The sequence below is a fragment of the Ischnura elegans genome, chromosome 1, assembly GCF_921293095.1.
Source record: "Ischnura elegans chromosome 1, ioIscEleg1.1, whole genome shotgun sequence".
NCBI classification, from domain to species: domain Eukaryota; kingdom Metazoa; phylum Arthropoda; class Insecta; order Odonata; family Coenagrionidae; genus Ischnura; species Ischnura elegans.
This window is the reverse complement of record NC_060246.1, coordinates 71,795,611-71,814,783: the sequence shown is the minus strand read 5'-3', so window position 1 is coordinate 71,814,783 and position 19,173 is coordinate 71,795,611. Positions and strand designations below refer to the sequence as shown.

General features: G+C 35.3%; 1 protein-coding gene across 1 annotated transcript; it reads right to left on the bottom strand.

The window, feature by feature from the left end:
- Positions 1 to 313: 313 nt before the first annotated feature.
- Positions 314 to 17,525, bottom strand: LOC124163200 (targeting protein for Xklp2-like). The gene is made up of 12 exons (XM_046539935.1): positions 17,370 to 17,525; positions 17,177 to 17,265; positions 16,565 to 16,657; positions 14,395 to 14,612; positions 13,468 to 13,642; positions 12,710 to 12,863; positions 10,760 to 10,883; positions 9,197 to 9,346; positions 8,600 to 8,725; positions 8,353 to 8,520; positions 6,105 to 6,323; positions 314 to 2,602 (listed from the first exon to the last, which is right to left on the bottom strand). The coding sequence occupies exons 2-12, from the start codon at positions 17,262 to 17,264 to the stop codon at positions 2,426 to 2,428; spliced, it is 1,692 nt and encodes a 563-aa protein (XP_046395891.1). The 5' UTR covers position 17,265; positions 17,370 to 17,525; the 3' UTR covers positions 314 to 2,425.
- Positions 17,526 to 19,173: the final 1,648 nt, after the last annotated feature.

Genomic DNA, 19,173 nt, shown 5'->3' with positions numbered 1-19,173 from the left:
GCTTGATGTGAAGTTACTAAAATTAGAGGTCAAAAATGACACACGACCTATGGAACAGTCTGATGTCCTATTTATATGTATATATATGTCCCATTTATATATCCTAATATTTAAAGAATAATGAATAGGGAAATTGTCCTTTGTCTTATTATGAACGGGCGGGAGTTATGAGAAATTTGAAGACTTCCTTTTTTGGACCACACTGTTGGAACTGTGTTGCCATTCATTGCGTACCATCACTAATATTTGATTTTCAAAACCTTTCTGCACCACTTTTCAATTACCATACACAATTAGGTAAAAATAAATTTTAGCCTTTTCATGAATTTTTTATTCATTTTCCATATTAACATATAACAGATTCTATATGTACAAAATAGCTTGGATGAGGAAAAATTTAAAATAATTACAATAATAATTACTGTTTTATACAATTTCCCTTACTTTGAATGCCATCCATTTCTTCGTTCCTTCAACATAAAAATACATACGTGAATGGTTCTTAGGCTGCCATAATACACATTAGTAAATTCTGCAGAACCAAAAGGATTTTAAAGAAATTTTATAAGTCTCCTCTCTCATGAGTGCATTGATAAATTACTATTGTCATTGAGTGCATTCAAATTTTATTGAGGGTAACTGTCTTCATTCAGGGGTATTTCAAGACCAAGGTCATGGTTATCAAAGATCCTTAGACATGCATTCAATAATCATAGCACAAGATAAAAACCACTTATTCATCAAGAGCATGAAACTGGAATACACAATGAAAAACAAACACCCTTAACAAACTTCGGTACAAAATCACCTGCAATTGTTCAATGGGAATAGTCAAGATAAATAAAATTTAAATGGTGAGCATTCATGACAATATTGCCAAACTTGAGAGGGTTAAATGCTTAGTATACAAAGAAGCTTTCATTCCCCTCAAGGTCACACAATACGCGTCCACACCGAAAACATAGGTCAATGTTCATCTAAATGAAAGGCTAATCAATTGCATGTGAGTCCATCAAAACGTAAAACTTCCATAGTGAATTATTTGGGGGAATTTTACCATTTGTATGTAGTTCTTATCTCCCCCTTATTATCCCTGGTTATCAGGATTATAGGTTGCTGAGGTTAAGGTTAAGAAGCATCTTACATCTAATTCTTCAATCCCATGTAATTACTGGACTCGAACTAATTAGTTACTTTATCACTTGTTATCACACGCTTGACCTGACAATTGCCAGGACAAAAATATCTGTATTCACCATCAAATAAAATACATGCATGGAAAAACAGCATTTAGAAATTGTGAAAAGACAAATATGTATTCGCAAAAGCAAAAGAAAATTACTTAACCTATGATGGAGATGGGCAGAACAATAATGCAATAGATGTGAAAGGCATGCACAAAGTGGGGACTATGGGACGTGAAACTGAGCTACATAAAGTGGGTGAACTAAAGTTGATGCAGGACAGCAGTAATAACAGGGAAAATGGAAAAGAAAAGTGAACATGGATCAGGTAAGGGATTAAGTTATGGGAGTAGGAACAGAAGTAAACCAGGTAAATTCTAGAGCCAGCCTAGGGAACAAGCACTTAAGGAAAAGAAAACATACCATCAACACATCGTAATTGATAGTATGAATAAAACTAGTATTAATGGAGGACTACCATACGATGACATTGGAAGGGAGGCATGAGAAGGAGATCATGGGAAATGTTAAGCTAAGGAATAAAGCTAGAAGTATGATGAACATAATATATTTAATGCCAGTCATTAAGTGAAATGAACACCGAAAGATGCTGAACGAAAAATATTATCACAGGTAGAAGGCCAAGATTTTTGCAGGGGAGAGAATCTGATGATCATACTTATCAATGATCAAATAACAGTGAACCAGATGAATACACATGAACACACAATGAGGCACAACGTGGATGTAATAAAGTCATTGCATTAAATATACAATTAAACACAGATAAGGGCAAAATAAAGTGATTAGTATGAAAAATTATTATTATATTTGTATTGTAATGTAACAGTATTGCAATTATCTAAGAAAAGTGTCACAGTCAAGTCTAAAAACTGGCATTCATGCTTATATTATTGATGGTGTGACATGAAACCACCCAACTTTCTCTGGTCTCACTTGTGAAGGAGCATAAAACATACAATAGGAATCCCTAATAGTGGTTGGTTGACAAATATATGATGCATTTTATAATTACTCAAAAAATATCATTTTTAAAAACATTTTTCACACCAACAACTTTTATGATAATACTCAAGTTAAAAAAATAAAAATATTCAATTCACATGAAATGCTTGACAAAAGCAATGGAAGTGAGACAAAGGAATAAAGTTACAGGTATGATGAGATGATATATATAATGACACAGTCATGAAGAACATGAACACACAAGAGCAGTGACTTCATTCACTATGACTAGAGACAATGAATGACTTTGGAGAGAGAGGGACAGTTAGGCACTTATTCGCAGGATGAATAACTACTTCTTTGTAGTGCCGGACTGGATTTGCTTTATGAACAATTTCCTTCCTCAAGCGGGCCAACTCCTCCTCTTTCATTTTCTCAAGCTCCTTTTGTCTCTGGAAAATACAGAAGAGGAATTAGAGATAAAACAAGCAAAAGAAGAATATGAGCACCAGCCCTGGATTCCTTGCATGCAGTATGCCCCAACATTACTTCAGAGAAAAAATTCCAACATCCAATTACAAAATGGAGAGCAGTTTGACATTATTTTATACAGCTTATAAATCAACAACTTTTTCACCAATCAATGTATAACTACAGTAAACTCTCGTTATTACTAAGTTCACGGGAACGAAAAGCCGGAGGTTCGTAATAACGAAATTCCTATGAACGTTTATTTCAGGAATCATCGATTAAAAAAAAACATACTGTCAAAATTTCTTGCATCTTCAATCTCCCGCATCTGTAATCTTCTGAGGCAAGCGTATGATATATGCGATTAAATTATGCGCAAGTCCTCGATATACGAAGAAGATGCGTTCCTTGCTCGTTAGTTGATAAACATACAATGCATCGAGGAGAGTGCTTATCCTCCAGGATGCAACACTGCATCACAATCTTGCATTAACTCACAATTGTGACCAACTGATCTAGCGGGTAATGTAGCCGGAGCCGAAAAAATCGCCGTCGGCGGAAAGAAAGGATGGGCGAAACGCTGAACAGTTCCTGAATTCACACCGGATTAAATGATATTTGTTCAGATTATGCCCAAAGTGCGAGTTCCTCTATGCCACGTCGTATCGCATTGGCAAACTCCTAAGGCATCATATTTGAAATTTTGGGAGCGCTTGAATTTTTCCAATGTTCGTGCCCCTGAAAGTTCATACATACAATGTGCGCAGAAAAAGGACTAACTGTACGTCCAATGAACGAGCGTTAATGAGTGGGTCACCACAATTCCATAGGAATGAAGCTTATTATATGATATTGAGTGCATATTGAAGTATCTCCTACTGAAGAAAGAACCAAAATGAGGAACTTGCATGGGTCGTAGATTGCTCTAAAAACTATTTTGAATAAGTCAAATGGATACATTAGGTCGCAAAAATACCTTCAGTTTCTCCATTCAACATCAAAAGAAATAAAAAAATTGCATTTAAAATCGAGAAAAATTTCTCTGAGCCGACCACTGCGCGAAGACACCCGAGCGTTGCCGAGGCCAGGCGTGACGTCATAGGTGCCTAAACAACCGTAGGGAGTAGGGAAATACGCTGAGCGCATGGTGTAAAATTTGTTTTGAGGGAGTATTTAGCCGCTCATCGTCACTTTATTTTGTTCTGTTATTCTTGGGCAAGTTTTCCTATTGCTATTGTGCCTAGATTATTACTTGGGATATTAATAATGCGGCATCGGGATGATGAAGTACAAGCGTTTCACTTCGTGTGTTTTGGTTATCAGAAAAATGGATGATAACGTTGCCACTCGTTCGAATAGTACACCTGAAATTCATCTACGTCAACATTATACCCCGCAAGCCGCCTAAAACGCGTGTGGCATGAGGTTTAAGGACACCAGCCTTTTTTTAGGACACCAAAAATTGATGCTACGACCCTCATGGAATTTGTTAAGACAAATTATTGCTATACGTCGGCGGCAAATCGAGTTGTAAAAGAAACTTGTAATACTGGAGGATAACGATCGTAAGCTGTGCTGTTGACATTAGAGTAAGCTGTGCTGTTGAATTTGGCAACGCCGGATTAACGGAGAAGGTAGTCCTATCCGTCCTACAGTACGAATTCACAGCAAAACAGTCTGCACACAATCCACATGTGAGATCGCGAATCGGTTCCGCTGCCAACACACACACAAGCTACAGCCTATCTCAATGATATAGGTAAATCCATAAACAATATACTAGCATATACCATAAAAATATAGTGGGAAATAGGCAAATACTCTTATCAAAAACTGGATGTCACTATCACATTCTTATATTCATCACGTACAACTTACAACAACAGAACTCGTTATGATGAATAGAACTATTTATTCACTGATTTAAACCCTTAAATTAGCCCACACAAGTGACATTTCTCACTACTATCCTTTGAAATAATGGAATAACAAACTTCACACCCAGTTTTTATTTCAATAGCGTGATCGTGAAATGTCATATCTACGGTGAACAACGGAGATTAGCACGCCACTGACAATTTTTACACTACTGTTAGACATTTATCGATAGCGTAATAGCACTTTTTACAATTCAATCACGATGGAACACTGATAACTCTTGGCCGATATTTTTCAACCTTGTCAAACTTTGTGCATTACAACCACTGGCACTGTGATTATTAGCAGTAGCTTAACGGGAGATGTCACGTTGAAAATAACACTATTTTGGCACAAAAATGTTCCTAGATGTCTCCAATCAGCGAGCAAAAGTTGCATTGACTGGAATTCACCCCATAATACAAGCACATACAGTCCTAAACGACGAATTCTCCGGTACCTACGAATAAACGGATGAAGTTATTGTATATAAAAGCTAAGCGGACATTAGTAAACATCAAAATCGTTCTAATTACATACTTAAATAATGATATGCCGTCGATAACATCAACTTACAATTGACGTATCCCCCTTCCAATGGCCGTGGCTCAGACTCCTACAACGATGTTATTTAGGTATTATCAAATTTTTGGTTTAACTGCTCCAGTTTTATATTTTATGCCCTTACTCAGATATTAATATTATAAATAATGCAAAATACGAGGGCTTCCAAGCCTCTATCGTCGGATATTTATCTTTAAATATAAAATAATCAACACGTCTAACAAACGAAGCTCTCACAACTGCTGGCAACTATTACAAACAATCACAACAATAGCTTCGCGTGATGTTTAGGCACCTTTGACGTCATCGAGGCTTCGTCGGCAGTGGCTTGGGGGGTGAGGGAGTTTTTCCCGCGCTTTAAAATTCGTTATATTTATCATTAAATAACTCGCGAAGGAAAACTCAGATTTGCATGCGGTTTTCTTTGTTGTATTCAGAAAATAATTTTCTGTCCGCCTATGAAATAAAAAAAATTCATGCAAGTTCCCCATTGACGCTCTCGGACACAGTGCAAGAAGAGAACTTAAACTAGATCAATGATGATAATGTAGCGAAGTGTATATCCATCTAAATGCCGTTGCTTTTTCGCGGAACTTCGTAATAAAATTCATTTTGTAGCCGCCGGGACCGGGACTGAGGTTCGCAATTTCGTAACAATGTTTCTTTTACTATAGATTGGATAGGCCTTTTCGTCGGGACCAACTAATTGCTTCTCAATAGCAAGAACTTCGTAATATCGTTGTTTGTATCAACGAGAGTCTACTGTAATAACTTAACATAATAGAAAATAGAAGCACTACAATTTTTATGATTCTGTATTTCTGTAGTAGATAAGACTCGGGTTTTTAACATAGTTTCAACTTCACTTAACATCTCAACCTTCAGGCGTAATATGTACCTGTATTTTCCAAAGCATTCAATGATTTGTTTTCCTAATTACCCGAGAAAACAATGTTCACAAATAAGACACAGAAGTGTGACCTTAAGCATGTCATATCATACCTGTAACTTTATTTCTTCTATCTCTTTCTGTCTCATTTGCATTTTCAAATCATACAGAGCCCTATCTTTTGCCCTGATCTCTGTATTTAAATGGACATCCAAGGTTCTGACTTCATGCTTTTCTGTTTTCACCGGCACAAAAGGTTTCTTGTTTAGTATAACAGGAGGTCTAGCTTTGAATTCAGATTCTCTCTTCTTCCGTAACTTTTCTTCTTCTACCTGTTGGAATATAAATACACAGCTTTTAACCAAAAATATAGTAAAAAAAAACTAGAGGAAAACACCCAATAACTGGTTATTACTTGCAATACAAACCCGTACTTATGAGCTAGAAACATCAGCCTCACCAAATGTTTCAAATTATTGGAACATTAGAATAAATAATAACTCTCTTAAATTTAATGGAAACATAGTTAGCACACAATTACCTCCTACTAGAGTAAGATAACTTAATCTTTTTAATAGTTGCCTCATTTTCAGTGATTTAGTTACTTATTTTTTTGTTTTTAACCTTTTCAACATCTCTCTAGCTTCCTACCATTAATACTTGAGAAATTCATGCCAATAGAAAAATGTAGCAAGAATGTCATATCTCCATTTATACTTTGTGTAAGAGAGAAAATTTTTATGCCTCAGTTAACACATTTTACTTGATGGCATATATCAAGGTGTGTTATGTTGTGGATGCAAAAGCATGTTCATGAATGGAATGATTGCGGTAGAAAATAGTTTAGTGAAAGGGTGAAATAAATCAACCATATTTGGCCATGAGTATGGCCAAAGAGTACTTAATGGCTGAGCATTTATTGTCCTGTAACTGCACTAATTAACACACTGGAGAAAGGACTGCAAAATCCCTCGGATAGCTCTTCCAAAGGCCATGATTATTATGGATATGGGAGCATTAATCTTTCATTTAAATTCGGAGGCCATAGGGCTCACAACTCATTCCACCTCACACAGCATATCTTTAAAAGGGTGGCTGCTGAAACATCCACTGGAAATCCCCTCACTTAAGACTCTAAGACTTCCCTCACTTATTTTCAGGACACTTCCTTATGTACCTGAAACAATGTCTAAATTTGTTATGAATAACCTGTACCTCTGACAATTTTCTAATTTTTTTTCTCCAGGGTCATTTCTCACTCCTAATCCATACTTATGGCATCTATAAATGGGTCCTTACCTCAGACCCAAAAATGCAATTTGTTGAAAGAATTTGGTTGAAAGGAAAGGTATGTTAGTCAAAAAAACTTCCTCCATTCAGCTGTTCTTTTAAGTTGAAAATAAAAAAGGAGAAAGCTGCAGCCTACATACCATTGAATGAGCTTCAAGCTCATCTAGTCACTCTTGGAGAATTATTCACTGAGGGAAGGGATTGCTCACAATAGTGTGCACAACAACAAACCACATGAGGCCAAGGAGTATCTAAGAAGTTGTTCAAAGTGCCATCAACTTGAGAAGTTTGATAAGAAATTGGAAAAATAGCATTGATACTAGTCTGCCCAATCAAATAATATTCATTAGGGATGGATGGATCCAGGATTTTTTTCAGATCCTGATTGGATACTGGAGGTCAGGTATCAGATCTTTGGATATTTTCGGATCCAAATGCATTTTTAAATGCCATCTATAAAACGAAGTAATTATTCTAGTTTCTTCTGGGTACATCCGATCAAAGGAATGCTATTTAGATTTTTCATATACCATTTATTATTTAAACTGATTAAAAGTCATTTTTATAAGCTTTCAAGTTATTTGATAGTATTAATTTTTTCCTCACACACGTTTCCCCTGAATTTAATCACTTTCTTGTGTTTCACCCACAAATGCTTCAGTTGTGGTGAGGTGGATTTTGCACTTCCTTGCAATAGTTTCATGCCATGGCGCACGCACATGACATACGTTGGAACAACACAGCAAAGTTCTGTGTCTCGTTACACTATTTCGCAACAAGGAGATATGTAGTAGGACAAAGGACAGAAAAAAATGAAGATGGGTATGCGATGGAAAACATTCTTAAATGCTAAAAAATATGTTTATACACATCTTCTAAGACCATGGAAGTCAACATATTTTTAAAATTAAAATGTTTCCATCGGGGTAACTATAAGCTTAAACCAAATACGTAATCTTAGATCAGTTCAACTACATATTTTACTAGCTAGAATGAATGCAAACAAAAAGAGGCATATATATGTAAATGAATTGGGCATGGACCATTCTTAGGTATTCTACAGTTTCTTACCATTTTTTCCCACTTTTCTCTATTAACTTTTCCTTTATCATCAGCACTGAGGTGGAACGGCTGTGGTATGGTTGGATCCATAGTGGGTTTCTCCTGGAAGGGTTTTTCAGGGAATTTGGGCAATGGATTAGCACGGAAAGTGTGCTGTTTTTTCTCCTCCTCCAAGAGCTATAAAAAAAAGTCATCTAAATCAATTGCGGTCACAGGGTAATTGAGAGATACAAGACAAAATTATTTTTCTCCTCACCTGCTGGATCTTCTTCTCCTTCTGCTGTAAGCGCATCACATCCTTGTCATAAAAGCTAAAAGGAGTAGCCTTGATGGGACCTTTTCTAGGAGGCTTATGAACAACTTTGTTTTCTTTCTCAGTACCCTATAGAAATTAATATCACGAATATAATACCCAAAATCACAAACTAATGCACAAATATTTCATGGAAATAGATTATTGAAATTCATCAATGTTATCGTTGTACATCATTCATTAACGTAATATTCACACAAAAAAGCTGACAATTTGACGATAGTTAATAAACAAATTTGATGCCAAGGAAATGTGAATACACCCATAACTGGTGAAATAAAAAAAAAAAGAGTTAGACTTGAATCAAAATTATTCTAGCAAACAATTGCACCATTCTTCAAGCAAAAATATCATCGATTATTATAATTAACTGCATGAATTACATATCTTTCACTGAGGTCACCATTGCTTTTCAATATAATCATGAAGGTATTCTACTGGATACAGATGATTCTTTGCAAAGAGCATTTTTTCATGAAATTCGTATAGATGGTATTAATATGGTATGCCTCCTATGCCCCATGCGCAATTCATACTAACCTTTTGCACAGGTACCCTCACCCTCCTGGGTGAATGGCTGGGTTGCAACAGAGTGGGAGCAGAGGTATTTTTTACATCCACCTTCTTAAATAATCCCTTAGGAACAGGTCTTGCAGTGAATTTATAAACCTCAGGCTGCACCTCTTCAGTCTAGTGAGTTAAAGACAGAAGTTTATGTAGACATGTCAGTGGAAATGTCAGCAACAACTGAAACATGTGCTTCAACAACTATACTTATAATTAATTATACAGTACAATATAGAGTGGAAGCCTAATATAGAAAGCATGGCCACATAATATATACATACCAGTATAGTATTTATACCGCCAAACAATGTTTAACAATCAAAAAAATTGAATATGTAGAGAGAAAAATTTCCTTCCACAAAATACGCTCAGAATCACGACATATCTCTTGAGGGCAATGAACTGCTGAGCAAACATTAACTACAGTGGAAGCTCGTTCTAGGTAATTAGATAGGTTTTCTGAGTAACAAGTAAAGGTATTCACCTGCAAGGTATCATTCATGGAAAATGAGGAGTTTCACCTTCACATATAACAAGCACCTGATACAGCAAGTGATTTCCCAGGGATTTTGAGCACACGTTAAACCAAGCTTCCACTCTATGTTCCTTCATTCATACATAAATGACAAAAGCACAAACAAATGTTTATATAAATTCACAGAGGGGAAAAGAAAAGGATAAAACAAATAACAGAAAATGAATAAGGACAATGTTGCTCTCAAAGATTAGGAAAGCTAGAAATCATAGGGTAAAAAATGATGCCCGACTGGGACTCAACCCTCTGATTTCCGGTCGGAATTTATCTATCAGGACATTAAGAAAAAAACTGATCAGCCAAACTGCTTAATTGGACTTTCCCTAAACTTAGAAAAAATCTGATAACTATGTTCAAATACAAAGGATACAGTTGATAGATAATTGAAAGGGAGATAAATATAAAAAATATTAACAATAGGGTAATTTAGATGATCTAAGAAGAAATAGGAAAAAAAAAATCAGCCTACATTCCTGTTATCAACCCAAAGCCATTACAGTTCTCTTGTAAATTTTATGAAATTTCAATAAATATTTAGAAATTTGAAACCAGAGTAGGGTTATCCTACCTCACACCTTTGGAGTAGTAGAATCCTACCCATAGCAGAGTCGTAGCATGAGTGACTACCTAAGAATCACAAAGCTATCATTCTAATCTAAAGTAGCACAAATCACACCACATGGAGAAAAGTGTGAATTGTTTGTCTGATTTTCAATTCTTAGAAATGAAGCACTTCATTCTTTCTCTAAGAACCACTTACATAGCTCTCATGACTGTTAACCCAAAATTGGGGCAATTTAAAGCACATGAAATGCAGGCTTTTGCTGCAAGATTCATTGGTATCACAGGCTTTCGGGAGCAGCTGTGTATTGTGCTTTGAAATGCAAGATTTCACAGCCATTGCAGGACGCATCATCAGACGATGAATGATGAATGAAATTAAAGCACAATCTAATCATTTAGAGCTAATAAAATTTGAATCTACTTAATAATTTATTTACCTTCTGTTTTGGTTCGGTGAGATTAAATGGCTCAAACATTGTTAACTGGAAACTCCTGTGAGAACGATTTATGTTGGGTGGCTTGAAAATTTTATCGTTGATAGGCCTAGCCTTCACTTGATGCCTAGAAAATCAGGAATAAGATTAATTTACACAAGTCAAAGACGTTAGCTCCATACAATTAAAATACTATCACTTAAAAGTATACCAATGTTGGATATGGGTCGTTCTTTGCCAACTGAAAACCGAGCTGACTTTTGACCTCTCAGATTTTGACAAAATTAATGTATAAAAGAATGCTTTAACAATAAATATGATAAGCAATGTTTAGATATTCAACATAGTTATCAGTTATCAACATGCATGATTCCAACTTCATGCATTTCTCAGTGGTCCTGATAAAAAAAAAATTTATTCTTTAACAGAGAAGAGTGGGTGGCTATGCACTCGAAATTCTCTGCCATGTACTCATCATCACCAATACAGACAAGCGAAATAATGATACAGCAGAAGATCACAAATCCAAAATTCTGAACTATTTACTATTTAGCAGAATGTTCTCCAAAACTTTGCCAGCTTGACTTTTGTAACCCCAGCGAAATGAGGGCCAAATAAGCTGTTTCAAAGCCTGCTGCCTTTGCGCTCATGCAGTCATCCAAAAAAATCTTATTTCTCAGATGCATATCAGTTGCATTGAAGTCAGACTCAAAAAAAGAAAGTGAAGGCAGTCAAAGGCGATTTAGGAATGACTGACCTCCATTTCGCGGAATTTAATGCAAAAAGTGTCAGGTATGAAAAAGACAAAGAAATAAATGTTGGATACAGTATCACAGAACCAAAGTTCATTAAAGACAAAGTAGCCAGTAGAGAACAAAAATTGGAACAAGATAAAATAAACAAGTACATATAAGAGTCCATAGCATGGACAATATGGCCCGTATTCTTAGTCGACCCTGTAGGGTCAATCGACCCTGGATATGTCATCAGCCCCTACATAAAGCGATCTCGCCCTACATACGCCACATGAAGCTCTACATATGGCTGTTTCTGGAACCAAACGAGCCCTACACCCTACAAAAACATGGCGGCCAAATATCGTCTGCTGATCACTTCGATTAAAGAATCTACGTTGTAATGCATATTAAGTGAGACGATCTCACATGAACTATTTTAAAATGTACAGAAACACAGCAGAAAGGTAGTTATACTACCACATTATAGCCACCAAGGTAAATAAATTATAAAATTGACTGAACTAATAAGGACAACATAGCGGTATACGTGCACCTTGTTTCTACGAATATATAATAATATTTTTCACGTTTGGCACTTGGTATACTTTTGCGAAACCAATACTTTGTTTACGTATAACCATATAAAACGTACTTTCATGCCACTATCTGCCACATAATAACGGAAGGTGAAAGCGAATGACGAACCTTGATGATGCAACGTAAGTTCCCACGTCAATAATCACATTTGCTCCGTACTTATTACTATCTTGTACAGACCGCTTTTGAAGTAAGGCAATAAGGTTCTACTTTTGGCTAGATATGAGAGTATTTGTAGCGATAATTAAGGTACGGACACGACCTGGCGGACGACACCGATTGTTTACTTATCTTGAGCCGTTGCCCTAACAATACGCCCAAAAGTTATCGGATGTCTTTTCTTAGTGTCATAGTTAGTTCCCATTACGCTACCAGAGTGGAAAATTGGCGCTGCGCCATCATCTACGTCACCTCAGAGAACTTGACGAAGGAATCACCCCTCACCACTTATGTAAGGTCGACTGAGAAACGCATGTAGGGGCCTCTTGTTATGTAGGGACGGATATGTAGTGTCAACAAAGAATACGGCCCTATGCTGCACACAATTGGCCACCAAAAACTAAGAGACCAAAAAAATTCACCAATAAAATGATATTTATTTCTTCATATGCTGACATACCTCTTCATTTCTTCCACTTCCAAATCTTCCAATTCCTTTCTTGAAAGGACATGAGTAGGACGTGTCCGCTTCAGCACATTCAGGTGAGGACTCTTGGGAATTGTGGATCCTCTGACCTTCCATTTACCACCTTCATTGTAAAATTTCTCATGTTCTACAACAATAAAAGATGAATCAAATGATAAAAGACCATCACCAATATTCAATCACTTTTACTCAAATTAATATTCCATTTACTTTAGAGGTTTTAAAGGGATAAACTCAGAACAATTACCTATTGCATGACCATGAATGTATTATGTGTAAATATATATATGTAAATATGAAAAAGCTGCAAAATTATTTGTTCATACCAACCAGATATCAGATTCTGAATTTTTCTTGACTATGTGTGAATCCATCCCAAAATCTAACAAATATCTTCACTTGTCAGGCAAGGTTCTAACTTACATTAACTTTGACAATGAGGTAATATGGTATGATTCTTATTCAATTAAAGTTATACCCCAACAGTAAACCTAAACTCCTATTTAACATGGAACTTAGAGTTAGTACATAATATCAGACTTCATTAAACAATACAAAAATTGATGCAAAAGGCAAAATCCTTTTTCTCAAAAACAACATATGTACCTATTTGCAGTTAGAATGTAAAAATATGGAGCAAAATGAGATACTGGATTCAGTATCACAGAACCAAAATTCATTAAAAGACATGTATGGCCTAACATATGTCGGTCCTCAATAGTTGTACTTACTTGGTTTAGTGTGAAACCTGGCTGGAGTGACATTATGAAATTTCAGAACTTCTTCTGCCAAGCAGATGTATTTCTCCGTATTTTTATTCTGGGGAGAGTGCACCCTTTTCCTTCTAACTCCTCTTTTATCTTCCATTTGGGTACCATCACAGTCTTCCTCAGGAGCCACTGATGCCTTTAAAATAAATTCAAAATATTGCCCTTACAGAATATATATAGAACATATATATACATAACTATGATTCAAGAATTTGAGCTGTTGACGCCGCAGTCAATTTAAGCATTGGTATTTATATAAATACTTTAACAAGCCTAATAAATTTGGGTTCTGGCTCTGTTATAGTCTCACAAAAAAAATAGGTTTCATTCAACCATTTCAACGACGTAGACCAAATCATGACATCATCCAGTATTGGAGCATCAACATGGAAGAAACCTACTTACCACTCACCAATCCCATTGCGTAATGTTTTCATTCAACCGAAACATACTACAGTGCCCTTGTTTATACAAACAAATTCATTATGACTAGAAAAACTGCCACTATAAGGTAATCAACCATGGTAAGATTATCATAATTCGCGTTTGAATACCTTGTAGTTGTCATAGACTTCCGTCACCATATCCCAGCCAGTATAAATGAACAGTTAACTATGAGTTAATTTTTAAAGGTACATAAGTACATAAATCCTTATACACGATTACTAGCTGTTTCTCTGACGGAAACAAGATTTTTTGGCTGATTTTTTGATGTAATATGTTTTGCCAAATTTTGATTTAAAGTATTTTTTATTATTTTTATAAATTTCCAATGCTTTTCTTATGGGCCTATCTTTAGATTTTTTTTAAAACCAACTTGCAATAAAGACAAACTTATTTCCTATCAAAGATATATAGAAAAATGAGCAAATATTTTCCATCACTTACCCGAAAAATATTCCTTGAACGTAATGAGAGTGGTGGATTTTTCACAGCAGAGTCCAGCCGAGTTTCCATGCTGTGAAATTTCTTCGGAGTCTTCGAATACAATGCAGTAGTACTGCAAAGGGTCTCCAATTCACTCTTCCTTGGCGTTTTTCCTGGTGTTTTGAATACAGATTTTCTTTTCTTCAGTGAACTACATGATTCGTCACCCTCCCCAAAGCCTTAAATAAATACGATAAAAACTGTTACATTTAAAACTAATACAGGGGCATAAGTCACTATCATTAATGCCTTAATTATTCTCAAATAGTTTAAAATAATCAGCATGGATGAGATTAAACTAACAGCAGGAGGGTCTAATTTATTTAAGGTCCATTACTATGCACTCGCTAGCAACATATGTATATCTTATTGGAGTCACCCACAAGTGGACATGAATACAAAATTTTCACAAATGAAAAATCATTTGTGTTGAAAAGGATTTGAACCTGGATCTCCCGAACACGCACAAAGAGTGAATTTGAAAGATACAGGTTTGAATCCCAGGAGAGGCATGTGATTTTTCCTTTGAAGGACTTTCACTTTATAGGCCTAACTTACACCAAAATTGCACAATTACCATAGTATTGTCAATTATGATAGCAAAATCATTTTATTACAACTATTACTTATCATAACAGTTATTAAAAGAAAATGTTAGCCTAACAGTTTAGAGTGCTTGTCTGCTGATCAAAGGTTCTGGATTCAAATCCTACGTGGAGCCTGCTGACATTAAAAAAATCCTGTAAAATTGAGTTCTTCAAAATACACTGAGCATTATATGCAATGAATTAGTGTGGAAATGCAATACTTGACTTGAAAACTATAATTCAAGGTTGAGGGGAATTGAAGGCCTTATTACCAACAATAAGGTTTACTTACATAGTTAGGATACAAAAGTTATAAAAAAACAAGAAAGGAAACCTCTATTAAAAACCTGTCAAGTTGTTGCCAGTTGCCTCCATCGACTGCTTATGAACCTGAAATAGTATCTGGTGACACTACCCTTCAAGGGAATTGCTATACCTAAAAATAAGCTGCTTTCACTAGGACCAAGTTTATAATCACACTCATGATAAAAAGGTCAGCACAAGTATCAAATTAGGTTTCTTTATAACACTGTTTCTCAAGATGTTTTGAAAACTGTTTATTTTCAAATTTTTACACTAGAGCTTCTTATGGAATAGTCCATTGGGGATCCTCCTCTAGCCTACTCCAAAATTTTTTTTATAAAAAAAAAGTTATTAGATGTATAATGGGTGTTTCACAAAGGACTTCGAGTAAACCACTAATGAGAGAACTAAGACTGCTTACTATTGCATCTATATATATATATATATATATATATATATATTGTGTAGCAATTTTGGTGAAAGAAAATATTCATAAATTTAATACTAATGAAGAAATTCACCCACATGGCACAAGAAATACATTTTTCTTTTTCACAAAAAGATGATATCTTAAAATAATCCTATGGTTATGGGTACCAAAATCTATAACTTGCTACCTGACAGTGTGAAGTGTACAAAATCGACATAAGTATTTTAAAAACTCTTAAAAGACTATCTGATAATGAAATGTTATTATACTGTAAATGAATTCTTTAGTGATGATCACAAACAATGTTAAATTGAATCATTTTCTTCATGACCCATGTATACTGTGATGCTTTTGTACTTTGTATTTAAATAATTATGTTGTACTTTACATATTGACGAATCTGATACCTACATTTGTATGGTCTGCGGAGAATAAATTATTATTATTATTTGACACCATCCTAATGTTACACATATTATTTAGGAGACAATGACTCAAAAAGTAGATGAAAGATCATGATCCAATTAGTGTGCACACCAATAAATTGAATTAATTCCCCACTACATTATAGTTATCAATTGGAAGATACCAAACTGAAAAGAGATTTATACTCTGAAAGGTTTATTCATGAAGCCTTTATTATTCACATATAACTTTGTTATGATTCTATCAACCGACAGCCGATTCGTTAAAACAACATTAAAGAATTATTGACAGGCTATAGCTTTTGTAATAGAACATAAGAAAAAGTCAACCGAAGCATAACTTAAGAAATTAATATTATAAAACACACAACAACAAGAAAACCAACCTGACTCCATGTTATTTCCTCCAGTTCCTTTGTGTTGAAAAGAACAGGATTGACTCGGAGCATTAAACTGGTCTTCATCTTCATGATCGAAATCTGAAAACAGCGATGACGACTTTAATGAGAATACACGTTTATAGGCATGACTCGAAAATACACATTAACGTGATCAGGCATGAACGGCAAAATTATGGCAAAAATAAATAGCATGACCACTGTAAATGCATGAAAAGAAAATGAGATTCTCACTAAATTGATTCAAGCATTGGTATTAGTTCCAACGAATTTCATTGCCAGGTAAGGGATAAGAATTCATCGGGAAGCATTGAACCATCCAAGGCCCATCGATACATACTTTCATAACAAGCATTTAATGAGTCATTAACATGATTCCTCACACCACCTCGGTTGTCGTTAACTAATACATATTTTTACTACCTAATGAGATAAAATGGACAAAAAACTACTCTTTAAACGCAAATCAGGAAGTTCTGTACTATTCAAAACAAAGCCCACTCTTCCGCATCTTCATCAAAAACCAGTAGTTTGTCCACATATATTATGTTTTTGGCGTGTCAGTCTGTCAGCGATGAAGATAAAATTCGAGGAACTCACCAAAATACTTTTCCAGTTCTTCGTCATCTGAATCCGAACACGCATTAAAATCAGTGAATCTTGGAACGTTGAATTCGAACTTATCCATCCTAAAAATAATGTCAATAATTTGCCAGAGTCAGCGATTTAAAAGTAAATATGACCCTTATGATGCAATAGCTCGGTCGAGTATTCACTATTAATTGGCACATACCTCAATTAAGCAATTTAAGATCATATGTTAACTTTAACGCCGATGCATTCAAATGCAACTTCTAACTGCCACTTTCAAAATTTCTGCGTCGACGAATACGATGGAGCGTACAAATAAAGTCAAACTAGATGACATAAAACTTTAAAACCATATGATAGAAATGGGCTCCCCTGCTTAAGGAAATTTCAATACTTTTTGGTAAAATTATCAGTTTTCATAATAATTATATAGTATGTAAAAGCTTTATGAGAAATGTTCACATGAATTTTTATTGACTTGAACAATGTAATGACGAAAATTGTATTTTTTTGAGGCGGTCGATTCGAATATGAATTACAATATCTAACGTAAAAATATGTTTAAACCCTTTGAGATATGATAGAGAACTATTTCTCTAATCACTAAGGTAACATATGAGTACTTTATTTACAAATCAAAAGTAAAAAACAGTTGGATTCCAATGTACGGGGCACATATAGTGGCTATGAGCTGTGAGTACACTTTTCATGAGACGCAAACACAAACTGAGACTGCTGTTTTTTTTGTGAACTCTCTTGCATATAAATATTATTTTCCTTATACAGCAAATATTGTGGTTCGGTTGACCCATACGAATTCCAAAATAACGGCTTCCTACATTTTATTTTCATGAACAAAACAGGCCACACTTTGAGGATCCCAATAATTTTCTTCAGCCTCAAGCTCTTCCACAAACGCTTTCGAAAATTAGAATAAAACAAGAAATTTTTTCCTAATGCCATTATAAAAAATATGGGATACTATAAATAATGATTACTTCTTATACCAACTTTTAAAATGTCTTAAATCAATATAATCTTAACATTCATCTAACGACACCCTAAATCATCCATTGTATACTATGCATTTAGTACTGAAATGTGCACTGCAGTGGTTAGTGACTACAACCCAAACATAAAAATAGTACTAAACCATTTCAAATACTACCATTTTGCCATATTCATTTTAGTGAAAGATGTTCTCTGTACAACAAGATCTTGGTTGAAAACTAACCAGTTAATGCCATGACAGCACTTTCACCCTTTCCTGCCATTGCCTACAATAGAAGTTTTCGTGCCACGAGTAGCATAGGAATATTTTAAACCTCTCTTTACGGAGATCTTTTTTGGGGGTGAGTTGCCTGGGTATTTCATCCCTCAGATTTGGGCCCCAGCCTGTCCCTTACCCCGGCCTCTGGACTTCACTCTCTAGCCCTATCATAGTACAAATCCACTGTCAACTTATTGCTTTACCAGTGTTTTTTTCAACCAAACATTGTAGTTGATTTTAAATGATTTACTCTTCTAAAAGAATTACTAACTTTTTTTAAGCATTGTGGAATTTTGAATGGGTTTCTAGCATTAATAACAACTAAGTTAGAAAATATAAGGTAATAAGACTATAAGTCTGAAAGTTTGTTATTTTTAACACTAAAATTCCATTTAAAAAATGCTTGGGCACAGAACAAAACGAAGAATTCATTTCTAAGTATAAAAACATAGTAGTATGCAATAAAACTAATCACTGAAAAACCTATTGAAAAAGTAACCACTATGCAATGGATTCCTGCAGTAAGGATGGTCATAAATGAGTGTGAGGGTCGGGCTTTATTGTCTAGGAGTGGCCCTAAGGATTCGCTAAGCTAGGTCTCAGGCCGGGCCTGAATGCATCGGACAATTGCTACCTCAGCGGTCACTTCCCTTCCCTCGCATCGGCCAGAGCCGACGTCCGGTCGTTTGCCTTGAAAAATCCACGAAGCTATACCTGACATCAGGTGTTCTGCGTA

Excerpts from the sequence above, each read along its gene's own strand:
- LOC124163200 (XM_046539935.1), bottom strand. The coding sequence starts at position 17,264 with ATGGATAAGTTCGAATTCAACGTTCCAAGATTCACTGATTTTAATGCG. Across the intron at positions 12,864-13,467 it reads CAGGTTTCACACTAAACCAA|AACATGAGAAATTTTACAAT; the intron begins GTAAGTACAACT and ends TTATTGTTGTAG. Across the intron at positions 8,521-8,599 it reads AGGAGAAGAAGATCCAGCAG|CTCTTGGAGGAGGAGAAAAA; the intron begins GTGAGGAGAAAA and ends TTTTTTTTATAG.